This window comes from Phodopus roborovskii, unplaced genomic scaffold (assembly GCF_943737965.1).
Source record: "Phodopus roborovskii unplaced genomic scaffold, PHOROB, whole genome shotgun sequence".
Lineage (NCBI taxonomy): Eukaryota > Metazoa > Chordata > Mammalia > Rodentia > Cricetidae > Phodopus > Phodopus roborovskii.
In genome coordinates this window covers 3,429,071-3,451,838 of record NW_026126651.1, presented here as the reverse complement: position 1 = coordinate 3,451,838, position 22,768 = coordinate 3,429,071, and the positions used below count along the sequence as shown (strand labels likewise).

At 50.0% G+C, this 22,768-nt stretch overlaps 1 protein-coding gene across 1 annotated transcript in view; it reads left to right on the top strand.

Moving 5' to 3' along the window:
• The window catches only part of Sergef (secretion regulating guanine nucleotide exchange factor), a 191,568-nt gene that overhangs the window by 10,338 nt on the left and 158,462 nt on the right, over positions 1-22,768 (top strand). The window contains 4 exon segments of the mRNA XM_051174240.1: positions 3,792-3,852; positions 8,457-8,570; positions 11,183-11,245; positions 15,720-15,878. Coding sequence (XP_051030197.1) covers positions 3,792-3,852; positions 8,457-8,570; positions 11,183-11,245; positions 15,720-15,878 — 397 coding nt within the window.

Below are 22,768 nucleotides of genomic sequence, written 5' to 3'. Positions count from 1 at the left end.
CTACATCACTGGTAATCCCTGGGGCTCCTTTGGATGTGCGGGTCTGGCCCTTCACGTGCTCCAGCAGTTCATAGATAAGGTGGATGCTGGGTGGGCCAGCTCATAGTCCTGATCTGGGTGTGGGTGGTAGCTGGGCTGGTCAGCCTGCCAGCTTTGCCCCGTCAACCCCACCAGGCTGAGCTCTGCAGCATGCCCTGCTAGCTCACCCACGGCAGCCGGCAGCCAGGAGCAGGGCCAGGGCTCTCATGCCCTTGGGGCCGGCTCACCTGCAGGCTCACCACCAGGGCCAGCTCTACTGTTTTGCCCAGCGGAGGTGTGGGTCGTAGGCTTTTGGCTTTTGTTTAGAGCTCTTTTTGTGACATCCCACATGACAGGGTTGTAAAGTTTATGTGTGTTTTACTTTGTTCTACTTTGCTTTTCTATTGCTGTGATTAGCATCATGATAAAAAACAGCTTAGGGAGGAAAGGGCTTATTTCATCTTACAGGACGCACTCCATCACCTATGACTGAGGGAGGTCAAGGTAGAAACTTAGAGCAGGAACCTGGAGGAAACTGCTTCCGGGCTTGCATTCAGCTTCCTGTTCTGTTGCCTTTCTCTTACCTCCCAGGGGCAGCCCAGGAGTAGCGCCACCTGCAGTTGGCTGGCTCCGCTCACATCAGCCGTTAGTCAAGAAGATGTCCCACAGACTTGCCTACAGGCTGGTCTTACAAAGGCTTTCTCTCAACTGTGGTTCCCTTTTCCTATATGATCCTAGTCTGTGTCAAGTGGCAATGAAAAAATAAAAAGCATAATATTGTAAATGGTCCTGATGGGAATAGGAAAGTTTCGGGAGATACACTGAAATCAAGAATGAGTTTCGCCGCCTCAGGTTCCATCTGACTTCTCGGCTTCCCACCGCCACCTGGGGGGGGGGGATGCACTTTCATTGGAGAGTTCAGGTCTGTCATCTTGCGGATTTCAGTTGCTGCCCTGTGGTCTGTTATTTGGTCTAGTTCTACAGAGTCCTGGGTTCCCCCTGTAAGTCCCAGGAGCAAATAGGTGGCCTTGAAAGATCCTCCATATGTTATAATTAATCTAGCTTAATTATAGTTGATGTGATTAAAGAAGACAAGAAGGGACAGTGGTTAAAATATGCTGGATGACAGAGTCAGTAACTAAGAACATTTTGTCGGGCTGGCTCGAATGTGGCTATAGGACAGACACACTAGAGTGAGAGCTGATGGAGACTCTTGTCTGTGGATGGCAGCTGCCACGGATGGGCACTGGACCTGTCATAGCACCTGAGGGATTTAGGATTTAGTGGCACATGGTAAATACATGCAGTGTCATTGTCATGCTAGAATCAGGACAGATGCTCAGATAGTCCAAGGAAGGAGGATTGGACTCTTACCTAGCACGAAGTTTACCTGCGCCTTAGAGTTGAGTGGAGCTTTCTTTCCCTGGCCGGGGATAACAGGAGCCGAAGAAGAACATTCTAGGCCAAAGGAACAGTGCCGAAGTATATAGGGAAGCATAGACAAGATAGGCATCTGGGATGCCATCAGCAGGTGGTCAGGCTGGGATACAGGGAAAAGTGGACGTACTGGAGTGGCGTGGGGACCCATGGGTAGTAGAATAGCACACAAGATAAGAATGTAGAGAGATGGGCCTGGCCCATTGGTTATGTTTTTTAGAAAAGGGGAAGGTAGGAAAGAAGATGCATTTAAAGAACCATTTATTCAAACTGTATTAGCGGTCAGATTCTATTTTGCCTGAGGCTAATGTGGTTGGGAACACCACTGTCAGAAGTATCGTTTTCCAGAAGGGAGGCCAGAGCCTTGCTCTTTAAGCCGGTCAGACTGATCTGGTGTGATGGATCCGCTTGTGTGTTGGTGCACAGGCTCTAGGCATAATGGTCCTTAAGACTTTTTCTCAGCCTTTACACTGTTCTTGAAAAGAGAGTGACTGAGGGCCAGGGATGTAGCTCAGCATGCAGGAAGCCCTAGGTTTAATCTCCAGCACTGCCTAAACTAGACATGGTGGTGCATGCATTTAATCCCAGCACTCGGGAGGCAGAGGCAGGAGGATCAGAAGTTCAGGGTTATCCTTGGCTACATAAGGGGTTTGAGACCAGCCTGGGGTATATGAGGCCACAGAGGGAGGAGGAATCCAGAACACATCCAGAGGAGGGAAATTCAGTGATAGCTCCTGCAGCTGGGATGTTTCTAAATAATTTATTAGTTAACTACTGTAGCGTGACATTAGCTAAAATAAGTATTATCCCATCATTCGCGAGGGTCTGGACTGGGCCTTCCGAGCTGGTCTTTCACAGCGCAGCAGTGAAGACATATAGCTAGCTCTGTACACAGCATGGGCTGACTGGGTACCCGCTGCCAAGCTCGTACGATGTGCCTTCCGGGAGTCACAGTTCCTGCTGTGCGGCCCTTTCTGTACACTGCTCAGACCTGGCATCTGGCATCTTAAGAGACCTCAGTGCCCTTTATCACCCTGCCGCTGGCTCAGTCTGCACCTTCATTCTTCCCATTACAAGTGTGCCACTAAGTCCAGCCCACACAGGGGAGGGGACTCAAGCTCTGTGACTCGAAGGGAGTAGTATCAAAGAAATTGAGGACCTATTTTTAAAACCGCCATAAGATGTATTAGAGAGGACATGACAACTGTCTTCAAATATTTGGAAAGCTTTGTCAGACGCTAACGGCAGCTGAGTTTGGCTCCACCTAAAGCGATGCATGGAGATGTGTGTGTGAGGATGGAGCCGGTGCCCAGGGAGGCGCTGATCCCTGTGTCACGGAGGCAGGGGCTCGGTGACCATTAAAGGAAGAGCTCCTCACCTTGGCTAGGGATGGAACTGGGTCAGCGGGGAATACTGACACCCTTGCTATTTAAGTCTTACTGGAGCACAGCCATGATTTCTCATGTGTATCTGTTGGATGCTCAGAGCTGAGCTGTGCGGCAGTAACCATATGGTATTTGGCTGTTTGGGGGAAATGTTTACTGGATGACTTTGGAGGTCCCTACCCCCCCCCCCTTAGAGGTAGTGCAGTGTGGTACCGTGATGCGACATTTTTAAATTTAATTTTCAGGGCTTGGGAGATGACCTAATGGTAAGAATGCTTGCTATACAGGCATGAGGGCTTGGGTTTGAATCTTCAGAACTCATGCAAAAAAAAGTCACTGCAGTGGATGGAGAGATGTCTCAGCTTTAAGATTAAGTTCACAGTACCCATATGGTACTCAAACAACCATATGTAACTCCAGTTCCATGGGACCTGATATCCTGGCCTGACCGTCACAGGCACCAGGCATGCATGTGGTACACGCACGTACGTTTAGGAAGAGCAGTCACGCAGAGAGAAAATATGGGGGAAAAAGTGGGGGGAGGGATGGCTGTGTGTGCCTGTAGCTCCAGCACTGAGGGAGCCTGATGGCCACCCAGCCTAGCTGAAATAGGGAGCTTCCAGGTCAGTGAGAGACCTGTTTCAAGGCAGTAAGGTGATAGTAGAAGATCCCCGATGTCTTCCTGTGGCCTCCTGTGTACACACTCACTCACACACACACACACACACACACACACACACACACACACTCATGTATAGGCAACACACATACATACTCATGTTTGGGCAACACACACTTTGATCTGCTGATAAATACGGAAGCATTTTTTTTTTTTTTTTTGGTGAGCATATTGGATGGGTGTACTTCGGCCTGTATTGAGTTTATACATGCATACATGAGATTTTTGTCGATGGATGATCTGAGGTTAAACCTTGTTCTTTCTTTGGACAGCTCCTGAGAGAGAAGGTTGTTTGTGTCGCCGCTGGACTGAGGCATGCATTAGCCGCTACAGGTGACCACTCAGCCTTTATTTCCCAAGTGAGCCCATCCTGAGCAATAGAGCTCCAGGAGGAAAACTTTCTAAGGAGTGTTGGCGAGGGTCCTGCTGTGCTGCACCTCCGACTGAAGGGAGAGACCCTGAAGTAGAAGTCACTCGGTGCCTTTAGCCAGGGGGAGGAAGGAAGTGAGCTAGCTGTCTGGCTCTCTTTGCTGTAGACATGCAATCGGGTGTTTCATAATTTGATTCTCTCCTTTAGTGCTCACAGCCAAGGAGCGAGTTAAAGTCTTACCCATGAAGGGTTTGTGGAAGTACGCGTGAGTGGGGCGGGTAGAGCCAGGGACCGTCAGTGTAGACTTTGCAGTGAGCTGTGTTGCCTTCCTGCTGGATTTTAATGTTTGTTGGATGAGAAGCTTTAAGTGCACTGTCTTCTGTACATGAGTGAGCAGCACAGTGTGGGGCCGGCGGTGGAGGGAGGGGCATTAAGGTAAATAGGACTCTGGCCCTGGTTTGAAGGTCCCAACGTTTAGAAAAAGAGGGGTAAGGTGGGAAGATGGGTCAGTAGATACTGTGGTTGCCTGGAAAGCATGAGGCCCTGAGTTCAAATCTCTGGAACCCATGCACATGGAAACGTGGCGCATGGTGATGTGCACCTGTAATGCCAGCAATGGCGAGGTGAGACGTGGAGGCAGGCCTTCCCTGGAGGTCGCTGACAATCTGGCCACGTCTGCCTGATGAAGTCCCAGACCAATGAGGGACCTTATCTCAGTTACAATTGAAGATACTGGAGGGACACCGCCAAGGCCCAACCCTGACCTTTACATGTCCCTGCCCACACTTGCAGACTGACTATGCACGTGAGGGAAGGAGAGAGAGAGAGAGAGAGGGGGGGGGGAGGGAGGGGGAGGGAGGGAGAGGAGAGGGAGAGAGAGAGAGGAGGGGAGGGAGGGAGGGAGGGAGAGGAGAGGGAGAGAGAGAGAGGGGAAGGAGGGAGAGGAGAGGGAGAGAGAGAGAGGGAGAGGGAGGGAGGGAGAGGAGAGGAAGAGAGAGAGAGAGAGGGAGGGAGGAGAGAGAGAGAGAGGAGAGAGAGAGAGAGAGGAGAGGGAGAGAGAGGGAGGGAGGAGAGAGAGAGGAGAGAGAGAGAGAGGGAGGGAGAGGGAGGGAGGGAGAGGAGAGGGAGAGAGAGAGAGAGAGGGAGGGAGAGGAGAGGGAGAGAGAGAGGGAGAGAGAGAGAGAGGGAGGAGAGAGAGAGAGGAGAGAGAGGAGAGAGAGAGAGGAGAGGGAGGGAGAGGAGAGGGAGGGAGGAGAGAGAGAGGGAGGAGAGAGAGAGGGAGGAGAGAGAGAGAGAGAGAGGGAGGAGAGAGAGAGGGAGGGAGAGGGAGAGAGAGAGAGAGAGAGGAGAGGGAAGCTAGTGTACTCAGGAGGGGAGCTCAAGGGTGTCTTCCAGTGTCGATGTCTGCACATGCTCCTCTTGGACTCAGTGTTCCTCTCCTGTGGCTGCCAACTCTCCATGCTGTGAGTCCAGATGTGGGTGGGGTGAGGGCAGAAGAGGAGAGGCAGGGAGGAGAGGGTGAAGCTCTGTGCTGCCAGCTCCTGAAGCTTACTGCTGCTTAAACCTTCTCCTAAAGTGAGCTAGTGACCCAGCAGCTAAGAGCACTAACTGCTCTTCCAGAACCCACATGACAGCCCATAATAGTCTGTAACTCCAGCAGCAGGAGAGCTGACCCTCTTTCCTAGCTTCCATGGGCACCAGGCATGCATGTGGAGAACAGACAAAACATTCATACACATACAGCTTTTTAAAAAGTGAAATCTGTATTTCGGGAGAATTATAGACCCACTTGAAGTTGCTAGAAACTGAATAGATCAGATCCCACGAGTTTTTCCCAGCTCCCCTCAGTGGTGACACCTTGCAGGATTGACATACAGTAGCTCACCCAGGATGCTGATGCTGGTATAGTTAGGATGCAGAGGGATTATCACCACGAGGCCACTCCTTCTGGTGTTGATGGCCGCGCTCACTTCCTGCTGACCCCAGCCCTTTCTTAGCCCTGGACAGCCGTTCCTGTTTCCTGTGTCTGTATTATCACATCTGGAATGCTCTGCGATGCTCCCATACAGTATGTGACCTTCAGGGGTCTCTCTTAGCCATGCGTATCCATAACTGATTCCTTTTTTTGTGATGAGTAGCTTGGTAAGGATGTAGCCCTGGATTAGCCTGCTGGAGCTGTCGTAACAAAGTAGTGTCACCCAAATGGCTTAAATAACTCACGTTCTAGAACTCACTGTTAGAAGCTAAAATCCAGGATGAGTGTCATCAGAGTTTGCTTCTGGTGACTCTGTTTTCTTGGCTTGTAGATGGCTCTTTTCCTGTGTTCATCTGTGCAAAGAGCTCCCTCCTGACTCATCCATACAGGTGCTGGCCCTATTGACGTAACTTCACTTCCCATAGGTACCACCCAGCTTTCCCGACCTCTGTAATGCGGTTTCCAAACAAAGCCACACCTGCATGTTGTGGGGTGGGTCACAGTACTGTCTGTAACAGCCAGTTTGTTTAACTAGTTTCCCGCTGAGGAATGTCTGGCTTGTTTCTAGTTCTAGCCTGTTTGCAATAACATACACACATCCGTGGACAGGTTTTTATATGCCCGTAGATGTCACTTCTCTGGGTTAGGGAGCGTGACCGGCAAGCTGTGTGTCAGTGACTACTCATTTATAGACAGGGCATCTTCCTAGAGGTCGGCAGGACGATGGGGCTGGAGAGAGGGTTCAGTGGGACAAGCGTTTGCTGCACAAGTGTAACCTAAGTTCAGGCCCTCAGCATCCTTCTAAAGCAACTCACGGTTGTGTGTGTCTGTGGGGTGAGGTGGGCAGAATCCGCAGAAGCTCACAGGCCAGCAAACGAAAGTCTTAGGTAAGGTGGGAAGGGAGGGTCATAGTTTGAGGCGGCTCCGCCCACCACATCCCTTTCAGTCTTCATGTAGAGTGGTTCGGGTGCATGGAAAGCAGTACAGAAGTGCCAGGTAACTAACTGTAGCCACTTTTACTTTCATTTTTTAGACGAGTCTCACATAGCCCTTCCTAGCCTAAAACTCACTATGTAGACCGGGCTGGCCTTGAACTCACAGAGATCCTCCGCCTCCTGAGTGCTGGGATTAGAGATGTGTGCCACCACGCCCAGCTTGACGAATGCATTTTATAAAAGGGAAAAGGGAAGGAGAGGCGTGAAAGACCCCTCCGCCCACCCTCCCCCACCCGTGGAGTAGTATGAGCCTGAAAAACGTACAGAGCTGTTGATAGGCTCCTCCATAGATGACCGTGACGCCGAGTGGCATAAGCCTGTCCTAGAAAGCGCAGACGCTGACGTTCCATTCGTGGGTGACAGTCCCTGGGTGGGGGCCAGGGATGGGGATGGCTGGGTATAGTCCGCTTCAGGGTTGCAGGATGAAGCAGTTTTGGAGCCGGAAGGATAATGGCTGCATACCCTGGCGATTGTAGGGTACCCCTGGGTGAGACACTTCAAATGGTGAAGGTGGTACATTTTACACTGTACGTATTTCCCAATAACATACTCCAAAGAGGGGCTGGAGAGACAATCGCTGGTTAAGAGCCCTGGCTGCTCTTGCACAAGACCTTACGTGATGGCTCTGGAACTCCAGTTCCAGGGGAACCGACAGCTTCTTGTGGCCTCTGTAGGTGCCAGGCACACATGTGGTACACAGTCATACATGAAGGCCAAACACTCATAAACTAAAAAGAACTATCTGAGGGGAATTCCAACGGGAGTAATCCATTATTTGAGACACCATGGGCGTATCCACCAGTTGTAGCAGGGAAGCTTTGGCCCCTGGGTTTATCCGCTGGGTTTATCGCAGGCCTCTCCTGCACTGCATTGTTCTTAGTGCTCTTATAAAGCAGGCTTGTCTTGTTGCAGTCTGAGAATGCCGGCTGTAGAGCAGTCCAGAGGAGCAGCAGTCCAGAGGAGCAGACCTTGACAGTGGGGTTAGCGTCGTGCTGTGCACATCTGACTGTCTGCCAAATGCATAGGATTTTATCTGTGCCCTTGGGTAGGGTTTGGGATGTGGATACACAGGTTTAAGTGGCCATTCTACGGAAACGATGGCTGCCACAGATGCACATGTATTTGACAGTAGATAGAGCCTCTGAGTTCACCGTGGTGGGGTAGAAAGGCACTACCTTGAGTGTCATCTGAACCCGTGTTTTCTCTACTCGAGATTCGCCATGTGACCTTGGCTGAATCCCAGTCTCTTCTGGATCACGGTTTTCTCATCTAGTAAATGTAAACTGTGGATCCAATGGTCTCTGTGGTTCATTTCAGGTTAGCTATGGACAAGGCAGCGTTCTGGAATTAGCTGTGGGGCAATGCCTGGGACTTTCTAGAGGAAGTTTTACTACATTGGAATTTTCTCTCGTGGTCTTAGACTGTCCGAAAAACAACCCCTTTGATGGGTTGCAAGCCCTTGAGCAGCCAAGTCCCTGTGTAGTGTTCACATTGGCTGAGGTTGCACTGGGAATTTGCTACAGCGGTGAGGGTCGAACAGCAATCTGGTCTAATCTTGACATCTATTTTCTCTTTTCCTTTTGGCTCTGCCGGGAAGTGAGCGGCAGCGTGTTCCAGTGGGGCACTGGCTTGGCATCTTCTGGCCGACGCTTGTGTCCCGGGCAGACACTTCCATTGTTTTTGACAGCCAAGGAACCAAGCAGAGTGCCAGGTGAGCTCCGCATTTCTTCATAGTGTTGGTTACCTTGTGAGGAAGTAGATAGGCCTTCAGAAAACGGGTGAGTGCAGGTTCACCCTCTCTCTCTCTCTCTCTCGTTACTTTCTAAACACTTTATTCTGTATGTGTGTTTTGCCTACATGCCTGTCTGTGTACCGTTTGCATGCCGGGTGCCCAGGGAGGCCAGAAGAGGGTGTTGCACTTCCTGGAATTGGAGTTACAGCCTGTTGTGAGTTGCCATGTGGGTGCTGAGAACCAAATCCAGGCCCAGCCAGTACTCTTGACTGCCAAGCCATCTCTCTAGCCTTAAGCCTTTGGTATTTCTTGATCTTTCTAAGTCTGTCTGTTGGTTGGGATGTCAGTCTTTTTGTGACTTTGGTGGCCCCAGTAAAAGTCACCTTCTTTGCTGCCAGAGTCTGAGACCTATTGATCGATAGGTGGATGCCGGGTAGGTAGGTGGAGATCAACGAGAAGTTCTAGACTGGATCTACTTGGAAGAGATGATTAGGAATTTGGAAACAGGATGTAGTAATATAGTGAGTCTGCAAGTTCCGAATCCTAGATGCAAGTTACCCACAAGGCAACTGGCTGACGGCACAGAATCGGCCATGCTGAGTTTCCTGCGTGGCCAAGCGGAGAGAAGCCTGGGCTGTGCCGTTTCCCTCGCCTCTACGGGGGAATGAGTGAGGACGTAGGGAACGGGCGTGGTGTCTTCACAGGCAAGCGCAGTAGGTGGTTGCATTCTGTTCCGGGTCTGCCGGTGGGCCTTCGGTTGCTTAGTTGGCCAATAGGGGCTGCCCCCTCGTTTCTTTGTCTTGTGCTCTTAGGTCCTGGGTCCCCGCCAGCTCTGTTCTCCACTCTCTTGGTTGGCCTTTTTGTCCTTGTGTATGGCACCATGTCTAGCTCCGCTCCGCTCCACTCTTACTTTTGGGCTCAGATAGATCACCGAGGGTTGGCTACAGGAGACCTCTAAGTACGACTTACTCCTTCCGAACTCCGAATAAAAGTGACTGGAGAGTACTGGGAAGGGTTGGGGACAGAGGATAGACTACAGTGATGGTGAGGTACAAGCACGCTCGATGGTTCTGGGTTTGTGTGGCTATGTCTGTATATATTTATGCATGTAAAGGTGGAGGCCGGAGGACAGCCTCGACTGTTGCTCCTCTGGCACTGTCCAGAGGCCTTAACAAAACAGGGTCTTTCACAGGCTGAGAGTCCCTGAATAGCTCACCTGCTGCACCTCCTAACTCTGGGGTTGTAAATGTGCTACCCTGGCTGCCTCAAAAAGGCTCTAAGATCACACTATTTATTTGTTTATGTGTTTATTTGTGTGCGAGTGTGCGTGTGTATGTGTCCCACAGGACTCACTTCCCAGACCACCTCCTTCCCTCAGCAAGACGGTCACTCCGGCCGGACCTGCCACTGCCACTGTGCTTTACACGGACTCTCAGCTCTGCTGGAATGCCTTTCCTTCCTCTGTCCCTGGAAAAGCCCTGGGGTTTCCTCAAGGTCTGGTTCAGACATGGCTCTCTCAGGGAAGACTCCCCATCTGGCCTCCATTGCCTTCTCCTTGTGGATAGCACCATTTTCTCTCAAGCGTGGACGGTCACCATTTTTCTCCCGTGCCGAGCGGAAGAGTGGAGTGTTGTTCTCTGTGTTTTAGTGTTTTAGTACAGGGCCAGTAGCTAGAAGGCATAAGTTAGTGTTTACTAACGTAACAGCCAGTTTGGGATCTGCCTAGAACGAAAGCTCCGAGTTATCTGGGGAGTTTTCTGATGGGTTTGGATGGCTCATCAGTTTGGGGTCCTCATAGTTTGCCATTTTGCATTCTCCCGACCTTACTTTGCCACCGAGGTACCACCAAGCCCCATGTCTCCTTGCTGGTGGGTTTGGCTGGGAACTTCTGCTTTGACCTATTCGTTGCACAGAACACTTGAAGATGTGAGATGCCTTTTAGTTACATAGTAAAACAGAAGTTTCCAGAGATAATTGCAGACGAGGGCTGTGTTTTTCTGCAGGTTAGATCCTAATTTACCACAGGCTGCCCCAGCTTCTGACAGGATGGGTTGGGATTCTGCCATGCTGGTGAAGGCAGTGTCCGTCAGGGAGGTAAAGTGCTGGGCATGGAGGTCAGAAGCAGGTTCAGAGAGCTCTGCTGTGTGCTTTGAGGAGGCCTGGCTTGTGCTTGCTAAAGGTTGGAGTTCTTTCACCTTGAGTCTTCCTCAGCAGGCAGACTTGGAAACACGGTGCACACAGGTACACATTTCACATGCATTTTCTCTTGGCTATGCGTCTGCTTCTATTGGGAACGTAAACTCACACTTATCAGCCCAGTTCCAGTTGATAATCGCTCGGCTGCTCCAGCTTTCCTGCTGACCACGTCTGTGCCTTTCCTCTGTGATAGGAAGGCCTGTGGTACTTTGTCCTCAGTCCACTGGCTTCTCAAACCCTGTTATATCACGCCAGCCATTCCGCCAGTACTGTTGCTCACACTTGCCTGCACGGGGTTCCTCCCGTCCTCAGGCAATGCTGGGCCCTAGAGTTCTCTCTACATTCAGTGTGTTGTGACGTAAATATAGCTGAAAACAAACGCATTTCTTTTCCAGGCCTAGAGAATTCTACAGCAGTATGTGTTGTTGCGGGATCTGACCATTCTGCCTCATTAACAGGTAGGTTCCAGCTCTGTAGAGCTGGGTGTGCCATTCAGATTCCTGTATTCCATGGTCTGGCGTGAAGCTGAGACAGTCAGGGGAAGGTGTAAATCTTGGAGTGACAGTTTTGGCACCATTCTTGCTGTAATTTTAGGCAAATTACTTTATCTTTTGAGACCATCTCCACATCCGCAGAACACTTTATTGGTAGCTGTAAAAACTTAATTTGATAGTACATATAAAGCACTTACATTTTCTTAGTTATACAGGGTGGAAATGATTATCTTTCCCTTGGGGGAATTGTGATGGGCAGATCATGAAATCAACAGTAAACTTATATATAGCTGTGCATTGCTCGGTGATGGGGGTGTGTCGCTGCCTGAGCATCAAGGACGTACAGTCTACTGCACACCTAGACTATGTGAGATGGGTACCATTGTGTATGTGGCTCATTCTTGACCAAAATGTTAGGGAGCAAGTACTTGACCATATAGCATACAGCTCCTTTGTTTTGTTTTGCTTTTGAGACAGTCTCACTCTGCAGCCTAGGCTGGGTTGGAATTCACTATGTAACCCAAGGTAGCTTCACATCTATGGAAACCCTCCTGCCCGGGTTACAGGAAACACACACACAGAGGAAACACACACACACACACACACACAGGAAACACGCACACACACTCACACACATATACACACGCACACACTCACATGCACACACACATGCACACACACAGGAAACACACACCCACACATTCACACACACACATGCACACACACACAGAGGAAACACACACGCGCACACACACGTACATACACACACACACAGGAAACACTCACACACACATGCACACACACACACAGGAAACATACACTCACACACATATACACACACGCACGCACACACATGCAACACACAGGAAACACACCCACACACTCACACACGCACGCACACACACGCACGCACACTCAGGAAACACATGCACACACGCACACACACAGGAAACACATATACACTCACACACACATACACAGGAAACACACATACAGGAAACATACACGCACGCACACACACACACATGCACTCACATGCACACACACCACACTCAGAGCTGGCCTTCAGATTCTTGGTTCTTTTGCTCTCCTCTCCGAGTTCTAGGGTTACATTGCAGTTTTCTGACTCTCCATCAGTGCTCGCCTCATGCAATACAAGTACTCCAGTGACCGTTCTTCAGGAAGCCATGCATCATTTTCTCGTGCGGGAAGGTCTTCCTTCCCTCTGACTGTATTGTCGCGCTAGGGCAGGGTAGACTGCATCCTGCACCTCTGAGGGACTTCTCTGTGTTAGGCCTTTCACACAGAGCTAAATGCCTCCCATTTTTAAGCATTAAGTGGTGACTCTTACACTAGTATGTCCGGTGTCTTGTGTGGAAATTCATGTGTATACACGTCTGTAAACTCACAGCCTCCAAACTCACCTGGTCCCACCAAGCTAACAACTAGCTATTGGTGTTGACTGTGAAAGTTTAAATACTTAAGAAATTCTGAGCTACCAATAGAGTCGTATTCATGGAGTCTAAAACAACTAACCAGCTGACTATAAGCCATGGATTTGCAGCCTGCCTTTCCCTTTGGTGATTGGCAAAAGTGTCCAGCTGCGTGCTGGCAATGAGTGACCCTAGGGACACAGGGTTGCAGGTGCTCTGCTCAGCCCAAGCCAGTGATGGGGACAGTGTCCTTTTGGAGTAAGAGACATTCATTTCATTTCTCCCCTAATTGATTTGAGATGACTGATGATATACAAACTTGGAAGTTATTGAATTAGCTGCTAATGTCAAGTTTTAAAAAAAGAACAAAAATATATGATTGCTAAATTTATTATTTCCTACACTTTTTTGTGGTGCTTTTTATACAGGGATTGGATTGGTGTGTGTGTGTGTGTGTGTGTGTGTGTGTGTGTGTGTGTGTGTGTGTAGCTATAATTTATATATGATATTCACCATCTTAAAGTGTCCACTTAATCATTTTTAGTATAGTCACAGAGTGAATTGGTTTTGATATTTCGAAAGTGAGTTAAAAATTGTCAAGATTAATAGCCCTCTTTTGTCATCTTGCTCCGGCTGCTAACACATTGGATTTTGCTCCATGTTCTTTAGCCCTCTTCGCTGGAGTCCTTGTAGATTATGTAACCATTTGGCATTGCAGCAGGATTTAATTTGACCTGCTGATGCAACAGTGTAGCTATCCCCGTGGAACGGTCTGCCTTTCAAAAGGATGGCTTAGATACCTGAGTCACACTGGTGGCGCCTCTGTGGCTCTCCAGCGACATGTGGACATGTGAAGCGAGGGGTGATGCTCTGCCCTCCTGTAAGGGATTCTTAGATCTCTGCACTCCGATGAAGGCCTGATACACACCATAGACCTGTAGAATGTCAGTGTTTCAGGGCCACACGTGGTGGAAGCTGGGTCACTCAATACATCCTCCCCTTAGAGGTGAGGAAATGGTGGTGTGCTGTGTCCCGTGTCCCACATCAAGTGAGTGTCAGATGGAACTTGGGGACTCCTGAGCTATGACTGTAATGATCCAGCTTGGCCTTTGGTCAGTTTTGGGACTGTGAGGCCACTGTAGGGCAAGCAGTGCTGTGAACTCTATAGGGAACTCACCAAATGAAACAGGCCCAGCTCCTCCTGCTTCTGTGGGCTGAGTCCTTGTTAGCCAGGTGATCTTAGAGTCTTTTAACATTTCTCAGCCCTGATTAACGTAACTTTTGGGACAGTGCTAGAACCATATTCCAGAAAAAGAAAAGAAAGACACGGGTAAAATTAATCTTATTAATACATTTTACTTAGAATATCCAAAATATTACTTACTATAATAGGAACATTATTAATGAAGCATGCTTTTGTCTGGTGAGTATTTTCATGTGGGCCAGCCACACTTCAGGTGTCTGTGGCTACTGCTGTTGTTCAGCGCATGTGCACGCCAGGACTGGGGAAAGCTTGCAAAGGCTCTGAAGACCCTGGCACTGGCGTCTCCCGGGCTGAAGTACAGCCTTGGCTTCATTTTGTTTGGCTTTCATCTAAAACTTACCTTTGAATTTGAGCGCCATTCAGACAGACACGTGCTCTTTGGTTACCACGGTCACCCACCAGTCGCTCTGGTCAGCAGTGACGTCATTTGTATCTCCCTCCCCTCCATACGCAGCTGGTGAGGGCAAGACTCGGAGAGGAAGTGATTTGCCCAAGGTCAGCAGCTAGTTAGCAGATCCAGGAACAGCAGCCAGCGTAGCGTCACTTGACTCTGCAGTGGCTTCTCCTCCTGTTACATCACAGGGCCTGCCTCTATCTCGGGATTATGGTGAGGCCCGGATGAGCTCAGGGCCTGCACCCGATGGGTAGTGGTAGCTCATTGTTTTCTGGTGGACAGCAAGTACAGGCCAACAATTTCATTTTTTAAAAAACGTTCAAGCTTAGATAGCATAGAATTTTTTGGCAATGTCTCCTATAGTCCAGGCTGGCCTTGAGCTAACTATGTAGCCAAGGATGACCTTAACCTCCTAATCCTTCTGCTTCTACTTCTGGAGTTCCGGGATTATAAGTGTGCATAACCACACCCAGTTTATTTATGCAGGGCTTGGGATCGTGTATACCAGGCAAACATCGCCAACTGAGCCACATCCCTAGTCCCCAAGTAGTGTATCCTCTAACCTGTTATCTTAAAAGCTTAAGCATTTCCTTAACAAAAGGTAATATATGCTTATATTAAAAACAAAACAAAGTGGACTGATTAGTGAGCAAGAGCATTTGCTGTGCAAGCATGCGGGGCTCAATTTGAATCTCAGCATCCACATAAAAAGCTGTGTTATGTCTACACCTATAACCCTATCATGTGTGGAGTGGAGACTTGGGGGTTGCTGTGGCTTCTTGGCAGAGAGCCAACTCCAGCTTCAGTGAGAGATCGCCTCAAAGGAGTAAGGTGGAAAGCAATGGAGCAGGGCACCTGATGCTCTCTTTCAGGCTCTCTGCTCATGCGTATATGTGATTCCCCCCATCTTCTTCCAATGTGTGCATATACCGCCCCCATGAATGAATACACACACACACACACACACACACACACACACCAGAGACATGTATATATATGTACACACACACACACACCAGAGACATGTATGTATATGTACACACACACACACACACCAGAGACATGTATATATGTATACACACATACACACACCAGAGACGTATATATATGTACACACACACACCAGAGACATGTATATATGTATACACACACACACCTTACATACACTACATACTAGGCGTTATGTACAGAATTTTGATTATGTTCCACATAAATTTCATATTGTGTATGGCTACACTAAATTATGTGGTGTAAGCAGGAAGCAATTCCTTTTTAGCTATTTCTTTTCCAGAGTTGTCCCCGTCCTTCTGGATCATGTTCCTTACCTCCCGACCCCCTCTCTTTCAGATACAGGAGAGCTGTATGCCTGGGGCCGGAACAAGCATGGGCAACTGGCTTCCCTGGCTGCGTTCCTCCTTCTGCCCCAGCGAATAGATGCATGCTGCTTTCAGGGTGAAAAGGTCACTGCCCTCTGGAGCGGCTGGACACATCTGGTTGCTCAGACAGGTGAGGGTGCAGCAGGCAATTTGGGCTTGGTAAGGACAGCAGGCCTTGGGGTTAAGGATGGGGTGGGGCACTTTACATACTGAAAAGTGAAAGATTGGTACCTCCTGCCACCAGCCAGCTGTGGCGTCCCCCTCTGGATTACACATACAAGGCTGGATTGGTGAGTTCGTTCTGCTCCTAAGAGTCCTTGCGGTTTTGAGAGTGCATCTATGGCAGCCAGCCAGCACGACCCACAGGTTGGTCCAGGTACTGGAGAGTCCTTGCCTGCCATGATTGAAGAGATGGCTTTATTTTTATCCGCCCCCCCTCCATATGAGTTAAAACAACACCAGGAAGTATTGGTAAATTTCAAATCGATCTGGTAGCCAGTGTGACATTCTGACTTAAACTCCGATTTGACTCTGATGTCCCTAAGAGCCACCACGTGCTGGGCATCTTCACCTTTCCTTGGCCCCTGTGTGCCCATCACCCACCCATCCACCCATAAGTGTCTGTCTATGTGCCCTTAAGGAGCCCCGTAGGAGAGGCGGCCATAGCAGCATTCAGCATCATTCCCCAAGACAGTGGGCAGCGGTAGGCTGAGGGATTGTGTGTTAACAGGTGGAGGCTTACGCGTAGTCTTAACACTGCAGTGCAGCCGGACACTCTTGCCACCACACAGGAGTGTGAGGGGACCCCCGTACCTGGAGAGAGACAAGTCCTTGTATCGCTGTAGCGGAGCGGACCTCATGTGGGCCAGGGGCCCAGCCCTGGGGCGGGAGGTTGGCAGCTGCGTTCTTGCCAGTGCTGAGTCACTCACTGCAGCTGCTTGGGAGCTCAGCTTTATGTCTCCACCTCCACTTGAGAGCGTGCTTTTGTTGGTAACGGTTCAGCTGTTTAATTAAGTTGCTAATTCAGCTTGCTTGTGTACGTACCTCACCTCGCTCTGCTCCCCTTCCTCCAGGTCAACAATGGTTACGAGCTGGGGTGTTTGGGTATCTGGGTGTTACGCTGAATTAGGGGTGTCTGGGATGACCCTGATTCATCACTCTGTGCTCCTTGCAGCAGCCCTTGGCCCGGCCCGATGTCATTGAGAAGAAGCTCCCGGAGCTTCTTTAATCAGATTCAGCTGCTCACAGTAACGGGAACAAGTTTCCCTTGCGGGATCGCAACACAGAGTTGTCTGAGTCTGTCCCGAAGCTCCCGTAGAGCACCGCCATAGAACACAGCAGCTTACGTGGAGTTTGTTGTGTGTTAGTGTTACTGTTGTGTGTCCAATGACCATATGTCCCCAGAGACATGGAACTGGACAGGGCACTTTGCCTCTGTTCTCCGAGGTGTCAAGATTGAAGCTTCCCCAGAAGGTGTCCCTTGTCCTGCAGTGGACATTTGCAATGGTTGGAGACGTGATTGGCTGTGGCAGCCGGGGGTTGTTACTGACATCCAGTGGGGGGAGGTCAAAGATGCAGCTAAATGTTCTAATTTTGCAAGATGCTGAGGTGCTCCCCACTTGGCACAAGAAAGGAATGCAGGTCAGGTACCTGTATTGTCAAGGTGGATACACCCTGCCTGGGCCTGACATTCCCATTGGCAGGCCTGTAGCCAGGGCAGTTTGCATGGTGCCTGAGTAACTTCCCCGATGGTCTGTGCAGGAGTGGGGTAACTCCCTGCCCTCCTCTCTCAGGAGTCCGCTGCCCGCCTGCAGGTTTGCAGTGGAAAAATACTTTTCTGTGTTAGTCAGAGGCCCTTGGAAAGAGGCCAGGAGGACCTGTTCTAATCTGGGAGAGTTGGCAAGAGTACCTGTGTCTCAGGCTGGAGGAGCTGCATTCTAGAAACCTTTCCTGGGCTGCTTCATGTCCCCATCATTGTTCTGGGTGACGTTGCCGAGCCTCAGGGACCTGCAGCTGAGCTGTCTCACGGAGATGCTCAGTTTCCTGACTGGAGACGCGTGTGTTGCACAGCCGGGTTTTGCAGGGTTGGGTGTTTTCTTCATTTGGAGACCTTGCCTCAGCCATCTCACATGGCCTGGTTGCTGAGCTCTCAAGTGGGGCAGTACACCTTCCAGTCTGCCACGTAGTGTGATTGTGTGGCAGATACAAACCAATCTGTGCATGGTCCCAGTTAACCGTAAAATGTCTGCATTAGTGGCGCTCACCTGAGGCTGGGATATGTAAGCTGATTCACTCTTTGGCCTTGTTTTTAGAAGAGCTGGTCTCGAACTCACAGAGATCCACCTGCCTCTGCCTCCGGAGTGCTGGGACTAAAGGCGTGCGCCACCACTGCCCTCCCCCATGAGGCTGATAAGCTCCATGAGAGCAGGTGATGTGCTTACTTAGGCTTGCCATTGTCTCTTCAACTCTTGGCCCAGCACTTGTCATTTAGGTCATTAGCTGATACATGTACAAACGAACAAGCCTTGATGCTAGAAACATTTAGAAGAACGGGGAGGGGAATTGCCAACCTGGCAGGAGGATTAAATGAGGTGATGTGGTAAAATGCAGGACCGGTCCCTCATCCCCACCTGTTCAGTCACGCCAGCTTTCTCTGTCCTTTTGGAAACCCCGGAGCTGCCTGGACTAGCGTGTTGTATTTCTTCTCCATGAGCAGAGGTCTCTGAATGCCTCTGGGCAGGCACAGGTTGATTCTGCATTGTCCTGAGGTGTGCAGAGACATCAGTGCTTATAAATGCCCAGTGCTAACTGCTGGCAGTTTGTTAGAATCTCAAGGGAATGCTCTTCATAGATTCCAAGTGCTACTGTGGGGTTGGTCAGAATGTCTTGAGTCCTTTGCTTTCCGGAGGCTGGAAGCTTTCCCTGAACCATGAGCATCCCAAAGTAGCCTTGCGGTCTCCAAGGGATATGGATTGAGAACATGAAGCCCAATGCAGAGAGTTCTTTGACATTCTTTACTTTTCTGTGTCACCAGGAAAGACATGGAGCATTGGATGTTATAGAGTCAGAGGTGGAGGAAGTATCTTCCTCACATGGAAGGTGAGCAGACTAAAACCAAGCAGAGAAAGGAGACTTGGAAACGGCCCTGGTCCTGGAAACATCTCTTCCCTTGCTGACATTCCCAGTCGTAGAAACATTCTTTAGATTTTTTCTTATAGGGTTATTAATTTCTGTGTGCATTTGTGTCCCCACCACCACGTGTCTACCATGTGTGTGCCTGGGGTTCACAGAGGAGGTTGGATCCCCTCGAGGTAGTGTTACAGATGTTTGTGAGCCACTGTGTAGGTGCTGGTAACCAAACCTGGCTCCTCTGAAGAGCAGTAAGTGTTCTTTTGTTTTTTTGAGACAGGGTTCCCCTGTGTAGCTTTGGACCCTGTCCTGGAACTAACCCTGGAGACCAGGCTGGCCTCGAACTCACAGAGATCTGCCTGCCCCTACCTCCGGGTGCTGGGATTAAAGGCGTGCGCCACCAACACCTGGCTGCAGCAAGTGTTCTTAATCACTGAACCATCTCTCTACCCATCTCCCCTTAGTAATATTCTTTTAATTGAGATATTTTCCTTATTCCTCGTAAGACAGGAAGCATATGTGGGCAGGGCCTCCTCTTAGCTACTCTCTTTTCTTCAGGAATCACAGACCAAGACATTCTTGATTGCATTTGATGTCTGAGCATCAGTGAAATCCAAGCCCACATTGGTTCACACTGATCGGAGTTTATAAATATACCCAGTGCTGATCTTTCTGTTTTAGGGCCAAGATCCCTTCCAGCATAGGGTGACAGTGTACATTACTCCCTTTCTGGGGTCACGTGTCATGAAACCTCAGTGGACCTCAGGGAGGTTCTGACCTCATGGGTCTATTTAAAGCAGGTGTTTTGGAATTTGCCACGCTTGCCTGAGCTTCAGAACCCTGAAAACCCCACCGTTGAGAGTGAACGGGTCCCTGGAGGACAGGAAGTGGACCGTGTGTTTATCACTGACGCCATTGGCATTTACCCTGGAACCCCTAGCATGCCCACCAGGGATGGGCGTGCAGAGATGATTTGGCCTTGGTTTGGAAAGGGGGACCAGGGAGGGGAGCACAGGACATGGGTGACAGAGGGGGACTAGCACTCACGCCTCGTGACTCTCCGTCGTCACGTGCTCCTTTGACCCCGTCATTCTCTTACCAGAGATACTGAGTGAGATGTGGATGATGGAAATCCAAGAGCCCGGCCAGGCTGGGTCCCTTCCATACGGGATCCGGCACTCCCAGAAAGCCCTGCTTCCCACCGAAGCGCAGGAGGCCATGCTGGGGTTCACAGAGGCGATGCTGTTCCTCTCTGGTATTACAGCGGCAATTCCATGGGCTGCCATCACTGTAAATCACGGTGACGCGTGTTCACAGACATGTTCCCATAGGAAGTTGGCAGGCGGAACGCTCTTTCCCTAACTTCACAGGCGAGTCCCCAGTTGATTGCATGGCTCTGGTCCATGTGGGTGGACAGAGCTTAAGCGTGGACTCCCTCCCTTTGCCCCCAGATGTCTCAGAGTGCGCCAGCTCTGTAACTGAGCTGCCTTTATTCTTCAAAGCAGAGCCATTGTCTAGCTTTGGCCAGTGGGAGTCCAGCGTCCCAAGCACCCAGGAAGGGCATTTAGTCACCTTGGGTCCTTTAGCATTTGTCTGTAGGATACCGACTGTAGGGACATTGCACTCTGCTACAGAGTGAAGGGGACGTTGAAGTCCGGAGCTACCTTCTGGAAGCTTGCGGTTGGATTGACAAATTAAATATTTAGTAGAAGAATAAAGACTAAAGGGTGTGGTGGGAGACCAGAGGAGTGGTTGATACACCAGGGACTCCATGGTTTCCAGGAGAGATGGAGTCCCGAGGGAAGGGCCAGCGGTTGTGGCGGGGCTTTGGAGGGACGCATTTTAATAGGTGGAGTGTGTACAAGTTGGTTCTCTTAAGCCTTCTGGCTTCTCTTTTGCCGTGTGCCAGTGGAAGGTCTCAGACATTATGGCCTTTCTGAGAACTTTTTTACTCTGTTGTGTGTGTTGAGGAACAGAGGGAGTGCCCGTGTCGCAGCATCAGTTGGAAGGCCAGAGGATAACTTGCGGGACTCAGTTCTCCACCTCCCCACTGGGTGGCCTGGAGATTGGCTTCAGGTTGTCGGGTGTGGTTCAAGGTGCCTTTACCTGCTGAGCCATCTTGCTGGTCCTGTTCTCTTTATGGCCCTCCCAGCCCCAAAAGTGTATTCTGTGAGAAATAAAACCGGCTTAAGGAAGTAATCAGCATGGAGAGGTATGTTCAGACACTGATTATCATGCTACGCGCAGCAGCCTAATTTCTAGTGACAAAACAAATGAAGTGTAGGGGGATTGGTTGAAAGAGCTGTGGTGTAGCCACCTGCTGGGACATCACACCGTCATTTAGAGAAGAGAGGCTGCACGTCAGAGGAATAGCCTCATACTGTAGATCCTATTTCTTAACTAACGTTTTAAAGAGACGAGGACGACATATTCCAGCTTATTATCTCTCATGAACTAGAATAAAGTGCATTTTGTTTCCTGTGCTATCAAGACTCTTAATCTCTCTGGCTACCCTTCTATGACGTGGCCGGTAAGAAGTTGCAGACATTGTGGTAGTTGTTTAAAAATGTGATTATACCTCATTTAGTGTGAGTGTGGGGCAGGGGAGTGCACACACGGGCGGGCAGATCATACGATCCGTTTCTACCCTCATAAACACTGTTTCTGAGTAAACGGAAATGGCTCACTGCTCAGTCCAGAGGCTTGTTCCCTTACTGTGCGTACGGATGTCCTTGACAAGGCTCTCCCCTGGACCTCCGTTGAGAGGTCACATGGAAAAGTGACACAGGGCTGTAGCAGGAGGCGGGAAACGGGGGCCCTATTTTTGGCTCAGTCATGAGTCAGCTTGATCAGCTTGGGCTCTTTTGGACATCCCTGACCCTTTGTTTCCTCATCTGCAGAGGGGAGTTGAAAGTCATAAAAGGTCTCAGTGCGCCAAAGTACATTTGTTCCTAAAGACAGAATTTCTTCACTCCTGTGGAGCCAGCTGAGAGCTGGAGCTGGGTCCTCGGCTCGGTCTTCTTGGGGTTGGGTGCCTTTGGCTGAAGGCCAGCGCAGGGTGGGATACTGGGAGCCTAACTAGCTTGCCAAGCTGTGAGGATGTAATGACCACACCTAGCCACTAGAGGGTAGCATTGCTTGATTACAGTCTCTCGAAGAGCCCGATCTGAGTGCCCGATCCAGAGTCTAGCATTTTAAAGGGAAAGGCCTTCGGAAAGCACGCTACAAAAGTGTAGATGAGAGATGATAGAGGTAAGCGTAGCCAAATGGTCTCTGTAAAGTCACACATTGTTTTTCTAAGCCTGCATTATAAAGCACAGAAGATGACTACAGACAAAGAGACAGGTGGGCCCTATAAAGAAAGAGCAAGCATGTCCTGTCCCGTGAACCCAAGGCATCCAGCAGCATGCCATTCCAGACCTCTGGCCGGCCGGGTGCAATGAGGCCTGGAGTCAGAGAAGAGCTTATGTCGACCCTGACCAAAGAAGCTCACGTCTGGAGTGTGTGCTGGAGAGCAGGAACTACACACACACACACACACACACACACACACACACACACACACACACGGCCGCGGCTGTCTCTCCTCCCCTCTGATGTGTGCCTGGCCTAGGACCCAGCTTACCATCTTCCTTCCAAGGTCTGAGGATGGCAGTCTTTCCCAGTGAGTGTCTTCAGGTAGTGCCCAAGCTATCTGCGTTCCTACTGTTTTTCTGGGTTTACGAGGTCCCACCTTCGAAAGGGTTTGTTTCCTCAGCCCCAGGCTAACTTTAGCTTTGTTTCGCAAATGCCCCCTCACCCTAACCGCGGTGGTGAAGTGGAATAGTGTTCTGTCCAGGCAGCTAGGCAGCCGTGGGCAGTCAACTTCCTCTCTCCTCAGAAAGGTCAGTG